The sequence below is a fragment of the Mandrillus leucophaeus genome, unplaced genomic scaffold, assembly GCF_000951045.1.
Source record: "Mandrillus leucophaeus isolate KB7577 unplaced genomic scaffold, Mleu.le_1.0 Scaffold704, whole genome shotgun sequence".
Taxonomy (NCBI): Eukaryota; Metazoa; Chordata; class Mammalia; order Primates; family Cercopithecidae; genus Mandrillus; species Mandrillus leucophaeus.
In genome coordinates, this window is record NW_012107631.1 from 982,503 (window position 1) to 1,003,444 (window position 20,942).

The window sequence follows — 20,942 nt, forward strand, 5'->3', positions numbered from 1 at the left end:
TGGAGGCTGCAGTGAGCCAAGGTTGCGCCACTGCACTCCAGCCTGAAGAAGAGTGAGGCTCTGTCTCAAAAAATAAAATAAAATAAAAAAAGAAAGAAAAAAAGAAATCCTACTGCACATTAAATTGTGCCTCAAAGTCTCTACTAAAAAGGAAAAAGGTGTATTGTCTCCAATTCTTTCACCTTTTCACATGAAGATGAAGGAGTTGGAAATTCCCTTAATTTTTTCAGTCTTTTAAAAGGGTATTACGGATATGTTCTATTTCATATGGCTTTTGTTTTAAAAGGAGCATATTCATCAGATTTTATCGTTTAGGGGCTCCAAATACATCCTAAGTTGAGCACCATAGCTAAAGTACATTGTAAGTATTTTGAAAAATACCTGCAGTATAAATTCATATTCAAAACAACATTTTTTAAATGTATCCAGTTCTTCATTTCCTATCCAAATTAAACTAAAAATTAAAGATAATTATACAGGTATGGGATCTAAAAAGCACATACACACATAATTAAATGTATAAAGAATGGGTGAGGTGAGAGAATGTAAAAAAAGTACTTCATTACTTGGCAATTGATCGTGTGAGTATCTGAAAATGAGTCTGGCCCTATAATTTCTTCCACATCTTCTTAGTCTGAGCCATTTAATTTTCATTTTCTAACAGACCATGTAGCTGGAAAAACTTTTGTTTTCTTCACAGAAGTTATAAATAATTAAAATCAGTGAACTCTAGGGCACCCAAGGAAGTCTCAAAATCTTTTAAAGCTGTACTAAATGTTTGAGATTTTAAAAGTAAGCAACTTACAAACATCTCCCTTTCACTATCAATTAAGGAAAAGCCTCCCATTCCTAATAAACAAAAGTGAGGCTTTTAAATTTGTATAGCAAATGTTTTCCATTTTCTTCCAGTTACCAACCCTCGCTATGCAATAGAAAACATTTCTAGACTACCAAGCCTGTGCTCATCTTCCCTTCTCTTTTGCCTCAAAATATCTACTTTAGCACGCATCCGAATCACCTGGAGGGCTTGTTAAAACAGATTGCTGGGCACCCCTTCTTGTTTCCAATTCAGTACAGGCGAAGTCCATGAATTTGTATTTATCACATGTTCCCAGTGATGTTGATGTTGCTACTCCAGGAATCAATAAAATTATCCTCAATTTCTTTCCTTCAGTTTAAGAAAATTAAGTAGCACTTCTTTCCTTTCCTACAAGTTTAACTTTGCACTCTTGGTTTTATCTTCATTCTCATTCTACCATTATTTCTGTCTTTCCAGCATCTCAGTCTCTTTCTATATGCATTAACTCCTCCCTTTCTGCCTTCTAGATGCACAGACCTCTTTTTAAAAATATATATAAAATAAATGCACCATCTATTTTAAAGTTATATGTCTCTCATAAATCTGTTCACTGCCAAATTTCTAGGTAAAATATCCTTGAACCAAAACCTCTACATTCAGCCAGGTGCAGTGGCTCACACCTGTAATCTCAGTGCTTTGGGAGGCTGAGGCAGGTGGATCACTTGAGGCCAAGAGTTCGAGACCAGCCTGTTCAACATGGTAAAACCCCATCTCTACTAAAAATAATAATAATACCAAAAATTAACCAGGCGTGGTGGCACATGCTTATAATCCCAACTACTTGGGAGGCTGAGGCAGGAGAATCCTTGAACCCAGGAGGCAGAGGTTGCAGTGAGGTGAGACTGCGCCACTGCACTCCAGCCCAGGTAACAAGAGCGAAACTCCGTCTCAAAAAAAATCAACAAAATCTCCACATTCTATTACTTCTCTCCATTACTTAGGTCATATTTCAATCAATTGGAGTCCAAGCTGGAAACAGACAACACTCTCAACTTGGGAGAATTATTATCAAATTCTTTATAAAAGTGTGGGCAGGATGTAGGAAAACCACAATGGATACTGCAGTTAGTTGGACTAGACATAACACGGGATCCTTTGCCATTCTTAGGCCTGAGGGTGAGGGAAAGCAACATCCCCAGAAGCTGGAGAGATTGTTGTATGGAGACAGCTGCCCAACAGGAGCTGTGACCTTCCCATGATTGTGGCTCATAACATCATAAGAGAGGGCAGAAAAAAAAAGCTTCATTCTCTTTCTCCTGCCAACACGCCAATATTCTGCTAGTGCTCCAAATGACTATCAAGCCTGTGCATATCTTTCCTTCTCTTACGACTCAAAATACCTACTTTAGTATACATCAGAATCACCTGGAGGGCGATAACTGGCTGTCAGAGGGAAAATAAGCTGGTTGGTAAAGTCCTAGAGATTACTCTCACAAGATATAGTGGAGAACAAAGAATGGATCTGCAAATAAGCAATATCCCTTACCGTATGGTCCATCTTTCTTGTTCCTCAGATTCTTATCCTTTATTTAGGTAAGACACATTTATGTCCTCAACACAGGAAACATATAAACATACAAAGTTCTACAAGCTACTATTTCATAAGATTGATGTCAATTTAGTCATATTCTTCTCCTGTACACATGGAACATTCTCCAAGACAGATCATATATTAGACTATAAAAGATATTTCAACAAACTTAAAAGGACTAAAACAACACAAAATATGTTCTCCAAATTTAACAAAATTAAATTAGCAATCAATAACGGATATTTGGTAAGAATTCCCAAATATTTGAAAATTAACCAATATACTTTTAAGTAATCCATAATTCAAAGAAGAAATCAAGATGAAATTTAAAAATATTTTGAACTGAATGAAAATAAAAACATGACATATATACATTTATGAGATGCAGCTAAAGCAGTGCTTAGAGGGAAATCTATAGTTCTACATTCCTGTACTTGAGAAAAAGAGAACTCTCTAAGCTTAAACACATAGAAAAAGAACAGCAAATTAAAGCTAAAGGAAGCAGAAAATAATAATAAAGAGAACACAATCAATGAAAACCAATGAAAAATAGAGAAAAATCAATGAACCCCAAGTTGGTTCTTTGACTTCAATAACTTCTTTGACAACTTCAATGTTGAGTGATATGATTAAGGAAAAAAAAAAGAGAGAGAGAGAGAAAGAAAATAAGGATTACCAAAATTACAAAAGTGGGGAGGAACTTGACCACCAAACCTTATGAAATTAAAAGGACTGTAAGGCACTACTATGAACAAACTAGACAACTGAGATGAACTGGATAAATTCCTAGAAAGAAATAAATTATTGAAACTGAATAAAGAACATATAGAAAATCTCAACAGGCCCGTAATATGTAAAGGAATAGAAAAAAATAATAATAATTTAAAGTCTTCCCACAAAGAAAAGCCCATACCTGGATGATTCCACTAGTTAATTCTATCAAAATTTAAATAATACCAATCATTTATGAACACTTCTATAAAAGTGAATCCTTCCCAATGCACTCTATAAGGCTAGTATTAAAGAGATATGAGAGTAAAAGATAAGGGAAAAAAAGGAAAAGAGAAAGAAAACCACAGACCAATATCCCTCATGAATACAGATGCAAAAGTCTTCGTTGAAATGTTAGCAAATCAAATCCAGGACCTCTTTCTGAAGTGCTGTCATGGTCCACTTCTTGACTTACTGGTAAATTACTTAGCTAAATATTTTTGTCTTGTGCACTTATCTCTTTATGTTATGGTTCAAGATTTTAAAAGATTTAAACATACACATATACAAGAAAGAAAAAAAATGCCTAGTCTATGTCCTCAAAGTACAAGTAATTTAGTAATAAAGACCAGATCAATAGAAAAACAAAAGTAATGGCAGAATATGACAAGTACCCTAAAAGGTATACGGTTACAAGGAAATGAGAACATAGGTGATTCATGTATGCTACTATTTTTATGTTACTTTATGTTTGAGGGTGTATGGAGGGAAACCAGAAAAACTATAAAGTAAAGAGAATTTTGATTGCCTTAATTATGGATAGGTAGAATTTTATCTGAAGAGAAAGAAAAATTTAGGTAGAGATCTGCATGAGCAAAGCTTGAAGCATATTTGGGAGAAACATTAGGTCTAGTTTGGCTCCACCACTATACGTAGTTTTTTTTGTTTTTTTTTTTTGAGATGGGGTCTCACTCTGTCACCCAGGCTGGAGCACAGTGGCATGATGTCCGTTCACTGCAACCTCTGTCTTCCAGACTCAGGTGATCCTCCCACCTCAGCCTCCCAAGTAGCTGGGATTACAGGTGCCCACTACCATATTCAGCTAATTTTTGTATTTTTAGTAAAGATGGTGTTTCACCATGTTGGTCAGCCTGGTCTTGAACTCCTGGTCTCAAGTGATCCACCAGTGTTGGTCTCCCAAAGTGCTATAATTATAGGCATGAGCACCATGCCTGGTCAGCTTTCTTCAATTTATAAAATGAAGAGAATACACATAAAATGAATCAATAAGGCTTCAGATCTAAAATTATATGAAAGAGCTACTTACACCTTATCATGGACAAATATATACACCCTGGCCTCCAAAACAGCTATAGGGAATCAACCCAGACATAACTAGCAATAACTTTCTCAAATGACTGGATATTGCTCCTATATAAAGCCAAGTTTTCTTAAATTTATTTTAAAAACCATCTCTTTAGGACCTGAAGAAGAGTCCTGAATCTCAATATCTTGTCAACAAATTTGACTTTGCAGTCTTCTTGATTTTGCAAATTTTAAGCATATTCTGCCTCTGACATGCCCTTATCCCAATGTCCTACGGAACCATCACTTTTTCAGGCTGAACAGTTCTGCCAGGAGGCGAAGGTTGCAGTCAGCCAAAATCGTGCCACTGCACTCCAGTCTGAGTGATGGAGTGAGATTGTGCCTCAAGGAAAAAAAAAAAAAAAAAAGTTCTGTAAGTGTTTCCATAAATCTTAAAGATCTCTCTATCCCACTGATCTTTTAAATTTGTCATTTCCAGTATTTCTTCAATTATATCAAGTATTTTTGAGGTTATGGAATTAGAGATGAATACTGTAGCAGAATAATGTTATTTTGTTAGGGGAGAAAGAAAACCCCTATCACTTTCCTGGGCTTTTTGACAGCAATGTGTCAGACAGCTACCTTCATGGAATTATTTATGAAGAAATACAGTTTATGTCAGTGTTTCTCTTTAACTTTACTAGCAAAAGGACTCCTTTTTTCCCAATAAAATTATATACAATACCTCACTACATAATACAGACCATGAAGTGCAACTGCTCTGGTTGTGGTTTGTAACGGCCTAAAGCCTCACAGACTCGGTTCAGTTCATGCCCCTCTTTCACACCCCATCCAACAAAGACCCCCAAGACTGCTTCCCAGGCAGCATGGAAGACAGCAAGAAAATCATCACTTTATAGCATCTGTAAATATTAAAGATGTCAATATATACAGCAGAATCAAAGTTTCAAATGAAATCAATTACTTCAAAGGCTTCTTTACAGCAACAACGATAAAACATTTATAAAATTCATTTCTCAATTTACTCAAACACACATAAAAATTCACAACATCATATTTAGAAAACTGCCTTTTTAAATCTGTCTTAGAATAAATGCAGCATCAACTTAACCATGTACTGGCTATTAGTGTAGCACATCAGAAAAAATATTAACTCTTTCCATAATAAATGTCAATATGGTAAAAAATGTGAAGCACACATTAGTGAAATGGATCAAGATCATTTTTTATTGCACATCTGCTTACATGTCTGCTGCTTTTGGGTAGAGCTAAACCTGAAATATTGAGTCAGTTTCCGCCATTTTACATCAACTAAATTATAGCAGTGAATTGCTTATGTATCTTCCAGACTTATCTTCCAGAAACTAGAACATTAACCTTTCCAATTTATCTAGGTACTGAAGCACAAATTTAACATTTGTTTTTCAAAAATTTAAACACTCAGAAACAAACCAAACAACATCCTATAAAGAAAACAATTTTTATGTCCAGATGTATAACTGAGGTTCAGAGAACTTCTGATTATACAGTATTATAAAGGTAATGACAGTCCAACCCTCTTCCAAACTGTTTAATTCCTGTATGTGTAATTAAGCATTTATTTTCAGAAATTTTAATACTTTCAGAAATTGATTCTCTCACAACTAGGTGTTTCTAAGATCCTCCATCCCACTAAAAATAAATAACCCACAATGATTCCAAATCTTTTTTTTTTTTCCCAGAATAATCAGTATTCTTATTGCCTTTCCACTGTACTCTACTGCTTAATGCAAAATGGAGAATATGTGGTCCAAACAGAAATACGGCATTTGTGCAGGCCAAGCTTTGAATAGACATGGACCACAGGCATAGCCTGATTTTTAAAAAGCAACAAGAATGTTGACACAACTATTAGACCAAACACAAAATTCTGGCCATTAACGAATCAGAAGTAATAACTGATGCTCCTACTTTAAATTCATCAATGCCATACTTAAAAAGTCAAGCAACAACACATAATTGGCAAAATCTTCTAAATTCTCAAGTTCTCAAACAAAAAAGTTATTTTTAATACTTCACTCCCCTTATATCTTATGATGCAATCACTTATATTTTCCTTTGTTAGATTATTCAGAAGAAACAATTCTACTTAACCTTAATAAGTTTTTGTCTCACACATTTTATATAAAGTTACTAAAATCACAATTCTCAGAAATTTATTTTTAATCATACAAACATTATATGATTTAACTGCAGTAAAGAAATTATATCCTTTCTTAATCTATTTAGAATGATATTATAAAATCTCTAAGACTCTTTTCCACAGCTTTTCTTTATATGAACAAACTCATAATTAGGAAAAATGCATCTCAACTCCACGGTGAACTAGCATCCATGCTTATTCCACATAGGTACTGCCAGTGGTCCCTGTGGTGTCCTTTCAACAATGACAAACTCTTCAGGGTTGCCAAATGCCTCATAGAAAACCAATAAATCTTGTATGGCATGCTCCTCAATCTGAAAGGAAGAAGGGAAAGAAGACTTTTTACTCTTTTAATTATAAACTAAGCAGGATGTATTTGCCTTCCAATTTCCTTTTGAGGTACTACCACTTTCCATGGACACAATACAGTGAAATTAAATCAAGTATCCTGCTATCTCTGTGGCAAGGAGAAAGCTTGGGGCCTGAGGTAGAATCATGAGATACCCATGGGCTCTTGAATTTGAATCTTGAGCAGAAGGAAAAAGAAACTGAAAATGATTGCTGAAATTCATTCATTCCAATAGCTTTATTCTGTGAGATACTTTCTGCTATCGTACAAGTCGTCTAAATCTTGCTTCTGAGCTTTCCAGTGCTACTATGGGTCTTTTCTGTTTCCAAGCCTGGCTGTCTGGTCTTTCAGCTAAGTCTATGGAATCTTAATTGCCCTCAAATAAATTATGTTTTCCTTAAGTTAGCCAGAGTAGGCTTCTGTTGCTTACAATCTCAGAATTCTTACTGATACAGAAGCCAAGTGTAGCAGTAGAGAATACTGCCAAATTCTCTACTGGTCATTTTTAAAAACAAATAATCCAAAGTATCACCAAAGCAAAAATATAAGCTTTATCATAATTTATTAGTCATAAATTAATTGTCCTGAATATCTACAACTAATACATACACTGCTAGATGCCTCAGTTCAATTTTACCTGGCATTTACATTTTAATTTCATAGATACAGGCACCTTTTCAAAGCAAACAAACATGATTTTCTTAAAACCTAAGTAGGAAATATAGTTGTTCTCTAAATTAAACCCTACTAAGTGTGTTATTTACCTGAATCAGAGCCAAGGGTTTTTCTCGACTTCTAATAAGAGCTGCTTCCTGTTGTAGTTCTTCTTCTACAATAGATGCAAAAGTGACTGGGGCTACCATGGATGGAGCAGTCACTGAAGAAGATAGCCAGGGACTGAAAGAATAATAATAATGAGTTTCACTCATCTTCCTAAATTTTTGCACGCAAAATTTTCTCTGAAATACTCTTTAGCAATGCTACAATTTTTTCCAGTGATCTACAATGAGCGAACCTGGAAGCTTTCGCAGATTACAGAATGATGAGTTTCACTCATCTTCCTAAATTTTTGCCTGCAAAATTTTCTCTGAAATACTCTTTAGCAATGCTACAATTTTTTCCAGTGACCTACAATGAGCGAACCTGGAAGCTTTCACAAAGATTACAGAATGATGAGGTGAGAAACAGAAAAACAGGAGAACTAACGTTTTATTTGGACCAGTGTTAGAGAGAAGATTTTGGAAAGTACCAGGAAATGGGGAGGGAGCAGAAACCACATAACTGAACAGAAAGGTAACTCCAACTACAGTACAGAGAGGATTCAAGTAATACATTCAACTCAACACCATACTATTCCCAATTTCTTAACATTCTCTTATTCTCTTTTTTTTTTTTGAGACGGAGTCTCACTGTGTCACCCAGGCTGGAGTGCAATGGCATGATCTTGGCTCACTGCAACCTCTGCCTCCCAGGTTCAAGCGATTCTCCTGCCCTAGCCTCATGAGTAGCTGGGATCACAGGCGTGCGCCACCATGCCCAGCTAAGTTTTGTATTTTTAGTAGAGACAGGGTTTCACCATGTTGGCCAGGCTGGTCTTGAACTCCTGACCTCAGATGATCCACCCGCCTCAGTCTCCTAAAGTGCTGGGATTATAGGTGTGAGCCACTGCACTCGGCCTTAATGTTTTCAATGCTAAGCAGCAACTTAGCTTTGGAGGCCCATAACTTATCAATTAACCTTACTTGGGACTGTCTAGAAGTGGTAAATCTGAAATATGGTTGCCTTCTGGTCCTGGGGCACCATGGGTAGAGCATCTGCAAAACAAATGCCAAAATTAAAGATTAAAGCTTCTAGTAATATTAGTCAAACTGCTTATTAATATATACAGAGGAAAAACTGTAAACTCCCGACTCCAGAGGCAAATTAAATAAGTGCAGTCAAGCTTACCTTTAAAATTATAAGTAAACAAAATAATCTATATATATTTATAAAACCTTCTGTATAAAATATCATAGAGAAAGATATTGCAAGAAATAGCCTATTTCTAATAATATTATATATATACCAGATAAACCAATAATCTCTAAATCAGATAATTAACAGCCAAATTTTGTGAGGAACTAATATACTTTATGAGCAAAGAATTACAGATAGGACAGAAATACAAAATATGATCTTTACCTTCTAAGAATTCACAAGCCAGTTGAGGAAACAACATACAAAATGACATATAAAATAACAGAACAGAATTTAAGACAGTATAACAAATTGAGTTATACTGGCTATAAGAACTATACAAATCACAATATTTAATCATTTGAGAGGGCCTCATGGAGAAGAATGAACTTGAGAAGATAATAAAAAAGAGGTATATGATGAAAGCAATAAGAAGCATTCCAGTACGGAGAAAAACTTAAAAAGGTATAATGCAGATGAGCTAATTGTGGAATTTTACAGTTAGAAATTAGATCTAGAGCTTATCTAGATCACTCCAATGCTCTCTTTCAGCAATGAGCAAACTGAGGACTAGACAGGTTTAACAACACAAAGTCAGAGAGTAAATTAACAGGACCTAAAATATTGACTTCATGACTCATTTACACACATTTATTGAGCATGTCAGGATTATTGTAGGTGCTGAAAATCAAGCTGATTAAAACCCAATCTTCTCCCCTCAAAAAATTCTGATGGGAAAGATTTAAAAATATACTTAAACAATGATAAAACAATGTATACAGTACTATGGATGCACAGGAGAAAAACTAAAATATGGAAGATGGCATACACTGATGGCTTCACTAAGGAAATGACATTAAAGCTGAGGAGAGGGACAATTAAAAAGAATTTTGGTTGTACAAATACATAGACCTATAAAAGATTTCAGTGCTTTAAGTAAAGGCAGGCTGTTCTCTTCAATAAGCAAAGAATGTCTGAATTCAGGGCAAGGAAGAAACTTAAAGAGAAATAAAGTTTAAAAGAAACAGTAGGGCCAGAGTACAAAATGCACTGAAAGCTAAAATGTTAAGCCCTGATGTGTGGACAAACAAATTTACTAAGCGGCTAAGTACTTCATGTGTATTATCCCATTTAATCTTTGCAATACCCTGTGAAGAAAGCATATATTAACCCATTATAGAGATGAAAAAACAAACTCAAAGAATATTAAATAATTTGTCTGATTCACAAATTAGATAAGTAGCAGAGAGATAACAAAAACCTGGTCTTTTTGATTTAGAGTACAGTGTCTTTTCCATGATCACACAGCTGCCTTTATTTCTACTATCCCCCTTATTCTGGAATACATTCCACTTCAAATGTCTTCTCATTGTTATACTGTTGGCTCAAATGTCATTTTCTCTCTCCTCCTACAAAACTTCAATCATTATGATAAAGCATCACACACTGTTATTATCGTTTACATGTCAACCTTAATTGCTAGACTAGTCTCTTGAGGAGCAGGACTGCTTCATTCATCTTTGTATCTCAGTGTCCAGCAGAATACTTGGAAATACTTGTTTATGAAAAATTAATTAGAAAATTAATGACTGAAACAGAAATTCAAAGGATTTTTTTAGTATACAATAATGAAAAGCAGAGGTTTTTAGGTTCTTTATTGCTTTAAATTACTGATAACTTTTCTTAGAGATATAGCTACTGAATTACAAACTGATATAAGCCCTGTAGTAAACCTGAATGGTATTACTGCTCTCATTTCCATATGATGAAACTGAGATACAGAAAGATTCAGAAAGAGCTGTATAATGTTATACTGAATCTCAAATATGTTTCCTAAGACTACAATTCCATAACTTTTTCCACTGATTTTTCAGTGGATAATTTCATTAATTACAAATTTATCCAAACAACGTGTAGTGTGTCTTAAATGTCTTAAAATGAACCAAATTTGTCAAATAAAATAGAGCTATGATTAAACAAATATCAAAAACATTCTACACTTTCAAATAATAAATATAGCATTATTGAGTTTTCGACATTAGCAACATAAAAGTAGATATCTCAAGAGACAATTTGTATAAAATTTAGCCTTCTGAAAATAAACAGTAACATAAAAAGGTTAACTGACATTTTCCTTAAAAGATTTTTGTTCAGGCCGGGCGCGGTGGCTCATGCCTGTAATCCCAGCACTTTGGGAGGCCAAGGCAGGAGGATCACCTGGGGTAGGGAGTTTGAGACCAGCCTGACCATCATGGAGAAACTCCATCTCTACTAAAAATACAAAATTAGCTGGGCTTGGTGGCGCATGCCTGTAATCCCAGCTACTCAGGAAGTGGAGGCAGGAGAATCGCTTGAACCCAGAAGGCAGAGGTTGCGGTGAGCCGAGATCACGCCATTGCACTCCAGTCTGGGCAACAAGAACAAAACTCCGTCTCAAAAAAAAAAAGATTTTTGTTCAAACCAAAAAACATTAATATTGTTACATTTACACTTTAAAGAAACTAAATTATTCTTTGCTCAGTTGGCCTTAAAAAAAATTGTACTAGCTTAATTAGAAAGATTTTTATATAAGATTAGAGCTGATATAATCATAGAATAATTTTTGCCTTACAAGTAGTTTTTCTTACTAATTAGAAACAAACTCAGCTGGGTGCAGTGGCTCACACCTGTAATCCCAGCACTTTGGGAGGCTGAGGTGGGCAGATCACCTGAGGTCAGGAGTTCGAGACTAGTCTGACCAACATGGTGAAACCCTATCTCTATTAAAAATACAAACATCAGCCGGGCGCAGTGGCAGGCGCCTGTAGTTGTAGCTACTGGGGTGGTTGAGGCAGGAGAATCACTTGAACCTGGAGGCAGAGGTTGCAGTGAGTAGAGATCACACCCTTGCACTCTAGCCTGGGCGACAAGAGCAAGACTCCGTCTCGAGAAAAAAAAAAGAAACACAGCTTACATTTTCTTTCCAGAATTACGTAAGGGGACATTTCAGTGAAAGGAAAATAGGAAATAAAAGCACATGAAATGAAAAAGAATACCTAAGCAACAATAAACAAATAAAAATTGTACAAATTGCTCACTTTTAGATGTTAACACCCTCAAATAACATTGTCATTCTTGCCCTAATCTTGGAAAAAACTAAATTTTCTACAACTTAAACAAGAATGTATAATTTGTGGAATTTCCTGAGATAAGTCCCCAACCCCTGGCACCCTAACTCCCCAAAGGACCATAAGCATTCCTATCTTCTTAACTCCTACGATTTCCTGTTTATACTGCCCCATCTTCTCTTACTTCTTCTTTTAAAAATCCCATCCTGTATTCAAAAGCTTATGACAATGAAAGGGATCAAGAATTAAGTGATCTCTTTTTTTCTAATATTATTCACATGCTTATAAATATAATAATATTTAGAAATGAATATAAAAAGTGCTTATGAACTAACACAGCTCAAGCTCTTCTGCAATGAAGTCTTCCTGACACCAGCCCATGCTCGGTTTTCCTTCTCAGAACCACTCATTTGGTACTTCATCATTTTGTAATCTCTTTAATACTTCTATATTGTATCGTAATTTTTTTCTTTTTTCTTTTTTTTTTTTTTGTTGTTGCTGCTGTTATTTTTGGAGACAGAGTCTCACTCTGTTGCTCAGGCTGGAGTATGGTGGCATGATCCTGGCTCACTGCAACTTCCACCTCCCAGTTCAAGCAATTCTCCTGCCTCAGCCTCCCTAGTAGCTGGAATTACAGACATGCACCACTATGCCTGGCTTTTTTTTTTTATTATTATTATTATTATTTTGAGATGGAGTTTCGCTCTTGTTGCCCAGGCTGGAGTGCAATGGCGCAATCTCGGGTCACCGCAACCTCCGCCTCTGACTCCTGGGTTCGAGCAATTTTCCTGCCTCAGCCTCCCAAGCAGCTGGGATTACAGGCATGTGCCACCCCAGGCCTGGCTAATTTTGTATTTTTAGTAGAGATGGGGTTTCTCCATGTTGGTCAGGCTGGTCTTGAACTCCCGACCTCAGGTGATCCACCTGCCTCGGCCTCCCAAAGTGCTGAGATTACAGGCGTGAGCTACAGCGCCTGGACCTTGTATCGTAATTTCATTCTTATTCTGTCATTTAACGTCCATGTATGTACATTAATATTTATCAACTAGGTTTCAGACACATGAAAGGCTGCGCCTATACATTCTACTTTTATATATACCCAACAGAGGCCAGTACCAGGTAGCCCATAATTTGCAAATTAATGAATATTTTAGTTTGTCTGTAATGTTTTATATTTCCTTTTTAAAAAAGCATACTTATTATGTTTTCTATGATAGAAAAAAACCCTGAAACTCAAAGCTATATGTTTTCTTTCTCAGAACCACTATCAGTGATAGCCACAATTATTTAAAACATTAACTCCCATACCAAAAATACTGAAGCTATGGATATGTCATACTGTCATAAACTCCATTAAGTCAAACTTCCAAAGCAGTATAACAGGGCACACTTATAAAGAGCCCTGATGTTATAGCACACTCTAGTGATCAACTATGAAACCACAGATCCAAATTTTAAGTTCCATGACAAATCGTTATATATCTAAAGACATTTTTTTTAAAGTTTCAATGAATATTAATATTTAAAATATAAAAATACAAAAATTATCTTAATTTTCAAACCTTTAAATTGATATATCTAAGACATGCAATACAAATCACTACATTAGAAACAAATGTTACTTCAAACAGGGTAACAATTTTAATTAATTTACTCATTCAGTCATTCACCAGACTCACGGAGCACCTACTACATGCCAGGAGCCAGTCTGAACACTGGTAGTAAAATGATGAGCAATGACAAACCTCCTTGCTCTCATTGAACATATAATTAAACATACAGACATGAAAATACTTAGAGTAGACAAATATTAAAGAATCACACTAATAAACGTACAATAAAAAAGTGCCATGAGAACATACGATAGTAAACTGCCCCAGTAAGTCAGACTTCTCCAAAGAATATAACTGAATAGATATTGAAAGAAGAGTCAGAGTCAGTCTGTCAAAGGGTAAGGAGGTAGAAAGACGGAAAGTGCATTTGAGAACTAAGAGAAGGCCAAGATGACTAGAACACAGAGATCAGGTTACAAAATCAAGTTAAAGACAGTAGGCAGGAGCCAGACTATGTAGGCCTTGAAGGCCATATTCAGAATGCTATAGCTTTTTTCTTAAAAGCAGTAAACCCCAAATTTTAAAAAAGAACACACTGGCTTAATATATTGGAGGAAAGAAAGGCAAGACCAGTCAGTAGGGCAACTCTGGTGGCCCCGGTGAAGTATCACAGTAAACTGAATCAGAGGTGATAGCACTGGAGATAAAATTTAGTATATGGATTTGAGAAGTATTTAAGAGATAAAACTGGAATGCTCTAACAGTAGACTGAATACTTGTGAAGAAAATGGAAGTGCCAAAGACACAAATTCTTCCTATTTACTGAGGAAGAAAATTCCGAAAGAATAGGCTATGCTATGTTTTTCTATATTTTTGTTTGATTTTGGTTTTATGAGAGGGGTATGAGGAAAACATTAAGTTTCGTTTTGGACACGAAGTTTGCGGTGTTTCTGAACATGCAGATAGAATGGTAGGGTCAGTAAGAGATAATTAAGTCTAAAGCCCAGATGATACATACGGGCAAGAGATATTAGTAATGGGGCTGGGAGACAGAATGAATTACGGACTGAGTGGGAGGTGACAACTCTTTTGAGAAATCTGGCTGTGAAGGAGATGGAGAATTGGTAATGACAGGACAACTGATAGAAGAAAGTGTGCCCAGACCACATGAGAGACCTAAGCACATTCAAAACCAGAGGGGAAAAATCTAGTTAAAAGGAAAAGGTTGACTCTTACACAAGAAAGGAAAGGGATAATTAATAGTTTTCAGGCTTCTGAAGTGGGAAGCATTAAGATAAAAGCACAGGTATTGGCCTAAGATAAGAGAGAGAACTTTTCTATGGCAAAACAAGAAAGGAGCATAGTTCTATATAGGCAGGGGCTAATTTGTTCACCACTGTAACTCTAGTACTTAGCATAATGTCTGATACAAAGTTCATAATCAATAAATGTTTGATAGCCAATTTGAAGACTATGTACCTAGTTTTATATTTATAAGCCTATCATAATTATAATTGTATAAATTAATATGCAAAAAGATTTAATCTGCTTCATGTGTTAGTATTCCATTTAAGGTTTGGTTTTGTTTTGTTTTGTTTGTTTGTTTTTGAGATGGGGTCTCCCTCTGTTGCTCAGGCTGGAGTGCAGTGGCACAATCAAGGCTAACTGCAGCCTTTACCTCCCAGGCTCAAGCAATCCTCCCAACCCAGCCTCCTGAATAGATGGGACTATGGGCACATGCCACCAAGCCGAGCTAATTTTTGTAGGAGTTTTACTAAGTTGGCCAGGCTGGTCTTGAACTCCTGGACTGAAGTGATCTGCCCACCTCGGCCTCCCAAAGTGCTAGGATATAGCACACTCTAGTGATCAACTATGAAACCACAGATCCAAATTTTAAGTTCCATGACAAATCGTTATATATCTAAAGACATTTTTTTAAAGTTTCAATGAATATTAATATTTAAAATATAAAAATACAAAAATTATCTTAATTTTCAAACCTTTAAATTGATATATCTAAGACATGCAATACAAATCACTACATTAGAAACAAATGTTACTTCAAACAGGGTAACAATTTTAATTAATTTACTCATTCAGTCATTCACCAGACTCACGGAGCACCTACTACATGCCAGGAGCCAGTCTGAACACTGGTAGTAAAATGATGAGCAATGACAAACCTCCTTGCTCTCATTGAACATATAATTAAACATACAGACATGAAAATACTTAGAGTAGACAAATATTAAAGAATCACACTAATAAACGTACAATAAAAAAGTGCCATGAGAACATACGATAGTAAACTGCCCCAGTAAGTCAGACTTCTCCAAAGAATATAACTGAATAGATATTGAAAGAAGAGTCAGAGTCAGTCTGTCAAAGGGTAAGGAGGTAGAAAGACGGAAAGTGCATTTGAGAACTAAGAGAAGGCCAAGATGACTAGAACACAGAGATCAGGTTACAAAATCAAGTTAAAGACAGTAGGCAGGAGCCAGACTATGTAGGCCTTGAAGGCCATATTCAGAATGCTATAGCTTTTTTCTTAAAAGCAGTAAACCCCAAATTTTAAAAAAGAACACACTGGCTTAATATATTGGAGGAAAGAAAGGCAAGACCAGTCAGTAGGGCAACTCTGGTGGCCCCGGTGAAGTATCACAGTAAACTGAATCAGAGGTGATAGCACTGGAGATAAAATTTAGTATATGGATTTGAGAAGTATTTAAGAGATAAAACTGGAATGCTCTAACAGTAGACTGAATACTTGTGAAGAAAATGGAAGTGCCAAAGACACAAATTCTTCCTATTTACTGAGGAAGAAAATTCCGAAAGAATAGGCTATGCTATGTTTTTCTATATTTTTGTTTGATTTTGGTTTTATGAGAGGGGTATGAGGAAAACATTAAGTTTCGTTTTGGACACGAAGTTTGCGGTGTTTCTGAACATGCAGATAGAATGGTAGGGTCAGTAAGAGATAATTAAGTCTAAAGCCCAGATGATACATACGGGCAAGAGATATTAGTAATGGGGCTGGGAGACAGAATGAATTACGGACTGAGTGGGAGGTGACAACTCTTTTGAGAAATCTGGCTGTGAAGGAGATGGAGAATTGGTAATGACAGGACAACTGATAGAAGAAAGTGTGCCCAGACCACATGAGAGACCTAAGCACATTCAAAACCAGAGGGGAAAAATCTAGTTAAAAGGAAAAGGTTGACTCTTACACAAGAAAGGAAAGGGATAATTAATAGTTTTCAGGCTTCTGAAGTGGGAAGCATTAAGATAAAAGCACAGGTATTGGCCTAAGATAAGAGAGAGAACTTTTCTATGGCAAAACAAGAAAGGAGCATAGTTCTATATAGGCAGGGGCTAATTTGTTCACCACTGTAACTCTAGTACTTAGCATAATGTCTGATACAAAGTTCATAATCAATAAATGTTTGATAGCCAATTTGAAGACTATGTACCTAGTTTTATATTTATAAGCCTATCATAATTATAATTGTATAAATTAATATGCAAAAAGATTTAATCTGCTTCATGTGTTAGTATTCCATTTAAGGTTTGGTTTTGTTTTGTTTTGTTTGTTTGTTTTTGAGATGGGGTCTCCCTCTGTTGCTCAGGCTGGAGTGCAGTGGCACAATCAAGGCTAACTGCAGCCTTTACCTCCCAGGCTCAAGCAATCCTCCCAACCCAGCCTCCTGAATAGATGGGACTATGGGCACATGCCACCAAGCCGAGCTAATTTATTTTTCTTGCTATTTTTTGTAGAGACAGGGTTTCATCATGTTGCTAGGCTGGTCTCAAACTCCTGGACTGAAGTGATCTGCCCACCTCGGCCTCCCAAAGTGCTAGGATTACAGGCATTAAGCCACCGAACTCAGCCTAAGATTTTTATTTTAAAATAGTATTTTAATGCTAGAAGTATTAGACAAGTTAGGGAGATGACTTCAGATATTTTAAGGCTCAAGAACTTTCCTCCTAAAAGTAAATATCTGTAAAAAAGAAGACAGTCACAATACTAACAGTGAAAATACGCCTAAACATTTAATCTAAATCAGGAGTTTCCAAACACTGTTGTCAGAAGACTCTGATAGTTCCTTAGGGCAGGTAAAGTGACATTAAACTAGTGTAACTCCCCAATCTCCATTCCGTGCTTCAGTCAGAAAAGTTTATATTATCTGTTTGATGCACTTGAATTGGACATAACATACCTTACTTATTTTGTTTTGTTTGTTTGAGACCAGGTCTCACTCTGTCACCCATGCTGGAGTGCAGTGGTTCGATCACAGCTCACTGAAAATACTGCTTTTAAATTATAGATTTTGATGCTTCATGTAGGCATTTAAAATATGAAACTTTTTTCTTTAAAATACACTGGACTTTCTAAAGCAGTATTAAAAATAGCTAGGCCAGGTGTGGCAGCTCATGCCTGTAATCCTAGCACTTTGGAAGGCTGAGGTGGGAGAACTGCTTGAGGCCAGAAGTTTGAGACCAGCCTGGGCAACATAATGAGAGCCCCATCTCTACTTTCATGAAAATTAAAATTAAAAAATAGTTAGAGAAAAAACTGCAAATACCCAAAGGTTCATCAACAGATGCACAGATAAACACATTGTATGTGGTATGCCCCTACAATGAAATACTATTCAGCGATGAAACAGAATCAATGGATACCCATAACAGCATGAATAAATCTCAAAATAATTATGCTGAGTAAAAGAAGACTTTTTACTACGGGTACATACTGCACGACCCTGCTGATATAAACCTCTAAAATGTACAAGCCAGTCTGTATTGGCAGATTAGTAGCTGCTTGGGAGGGGGAAACAGAAGGAAGAGAGGAAGGGATTACAAAGGGTCATGACAAAACATCTGAAAATGATGCTTATGTTCACTATTTTGAATGTTGTAGTGGTGTCATAGGTGTATATATATGCTGAAACTACAGAATGTGTACTTTAAATAGATGCAATTGATTTTAAGTCAATTATATCTCAATAACTGTTTCAATTTTTTTAAGTAGGGAAGGAATTTACACATGCTAATTTTAATTCTGAATGTAAAAGAGTGTACAAAAAAATCTGCCTCATAAAGTTTTAAATATTATTTCAGAACATAAAACCATCACAGACTATTTTAAGGTAGAAACTGTATTAGTTTAAGTATGTTTTATTACCTGACAATTTTTGGTGCCTGAGAATTTTCAATTCCTTTAAAAGAAACTTTTTTGACATGATCGCCTGAACTATGGCTAGTAACAGACTTTTTTTCTTCTAGTAAGAAATCCCGGAATGACTTGGATGAAACTGAATGTAGAGAAGATGCCCTGCAAAAGAAAGCAAAGATCATGTTAAAACATCCATTTTGTAAAAGGGCATTGCTGGAAGTCATAAGAGAACAATAAGAGAATGTATACTAAAAATTTTACAATATACAATTACAGTTTTCAGTGTGATGTTGGATTCTTGATGCCAATTGTGAAATATCCAAAACTATTCCATAAGAAAAAGCAATCAATGAAGACCAAGTCTAGAGATAACTTAGATGTTAAACTCAGCAATAATATTAAAATAGATATTATAATTATGCATCAGATAATGACAACAAAAGTTCATTAAAAATAGGTAAGCTCAGCAAAAGAAGCTATTAAAAAAAGAACAAAACGAAAATTCAAGAATTTTTAATATATTTTTTAAAATTCACTGTATAGATTGAAGAGTTGGTAAACTTGAAGATAAACCAAAAGAAATTTTTGAATCTGAAAAACAAAAAAGAGAAGTTGAAGAAAATTATCCCATAATGAATTACAAGATAAAATCAAAAGGTCTGCCATATGTGTAACTGAAGTCCCAGAAATAAAGGAGAGAGATATGGCAGAGAAAAAGAAACAATGGCCAAAATTTCCCCAAATTTGGTAGAAGATATAAATTTAAAGACTCTAGAATTTTGGCAAACCCGAAAAAAGATAAAACAAAGAAAACCATACTTAGGCACATAATAAATAAACAGCTGAAATGTCCAAAGCTAAATAGAAAATCTTGAAAGCAGCCAGAGAAACGCAACACAGAATGAAAATGAGTAGCTTGTTATTTGAAACAATGAAACCCAAAAGACGATGGAAGGGAATCTTTAATATGATGAAAGAGGTAAAGAATGTCAATCCAGAATTCTATATCTATGTGAGTAATCTTGAAGGTAGGTCCTCTTCAAGTCATGCCTTGAAATGACTATAGCCCTGGCCAAACCTTGACTGCAGCACTGTGGAAGATCCTGAGTCAGAGGCACTCAGCTGAGATTCCTGACCCAAAGGAATTATGATAATAAACGTTGGTTGTTTTAAGATGTTGTTCAAGCATAATCTGTTAGGAAGCAATAAATAATTACAGAAATTAAAAGGGTAATAAAGAAATCTTATAGAGCCGGGTACAGTGGCTCACACCTGTAATCCCAACACTTTGGGAGGCCAAGGCAGGTGGATCGCTCGAGCCCAGGAGTTTGAGACCAGCCTGGCCAAATGGTGAAACTCTGTCTCTACTAAAAACACAAAAATTAGCTGGGCATGGTGGCGCACACCTGTAATCCCAGCTACTCAGGAGGCTGAGGCATGAGAATCGTTTGAACCTGGGAGGCAGAGGTTGCAGTGAACTGAGACTGAGCCACTGCATTCCAGGCTGGGTGATAGAGCAAGACTCTGTCTCAAAAAATGAAAAACAAAACAGAAAAAAAAAAAGATAGAAATGTTATAAACAACTTAACACAAATAAATTTGACAATTTACATGGAATAGACAAATACCATTTTTAAAAAACCAAATTACTGAAAATAACAGAAAATCTATATAGACTATAGCTATTTTAAAAATTGAATTAATCTCACCAGGTTTTTTAACTGCAAAAATTGACAAACTGATTCCAAAATTTATATGAGAATAAAAAATCCCAGATTAGCCAAAGCATTCTTTAAAAAAAAATACAAAGTTGGAAGAAGACAAAACCAATTACGGTAATCAGGATAGTATATGCTAGGCCTGAATGTATTTCCTCCAAAAACTCATGTTGAAATGTAAATGTCACGGTGCTTGTATTGTGAGATGACACCTTTAAGAGGTGTTTAAGTTATGAGGGTGCCTCACAAACCGACTAATGCCATTATCACTGAGAGTGGTCAACCCTTTTTGTGCTCTCTCACCCTGCTGGCATATGCCTTCCACTATGCTATGAAGTAGCAACAAGGCTTCCGCCAGATGCCAGCACCTTTATATTGGACATCCCAGCCTCTAGAACTGTGAGCCAATAAATATCTGTTCATTATAAATTACCCGCTCTGTTACAGCAGCACAAAATGAACTAAGACCGTGTGATA

At 35.8% G+C, this 20,942-nt stretch overlaps 1 protein-coding gene across 2 annotated transcripts in view; it reads right to left on the bottom strand.

Annotated features, from left to right (window-relative positions):
• Positions 1–6,145: 6,145 nt before the first annotated feature.
• Positions 6,146–20,942, bottom strand: part of IBTK (inhibitor of Bruton agammaglobulinemia tyrosine kinase) — a 92,026-nt gene continuing 77,229 nt past the window's right edge. For both annotated transcript variants that reach the window (XM_011964764.1, XM_011964766.1), the window contains exons 26-29: positions 18,757–18,906; positions 8,701–8,772; positions 7,723–7,855; positions 6,146–6,923 (exon numbers count right to left, since the gene is read on the bottom strand). In XM_011964764.1, the coding sequence (XP_011820154.1) occupies positions 6,792–6,923; positions 7,723–7,855; positions 8,701–8,772; positions 18,757–18,906 (487 nt within the window). In that variant the 3' untranslated portion in view covers positions 6,146–6,791. The remainder of the gene's footprint in view (positions 6,924–7,722; positions 7,856–8,700; positions 8,773–18,756; positions 18,907–20,942) is intronic.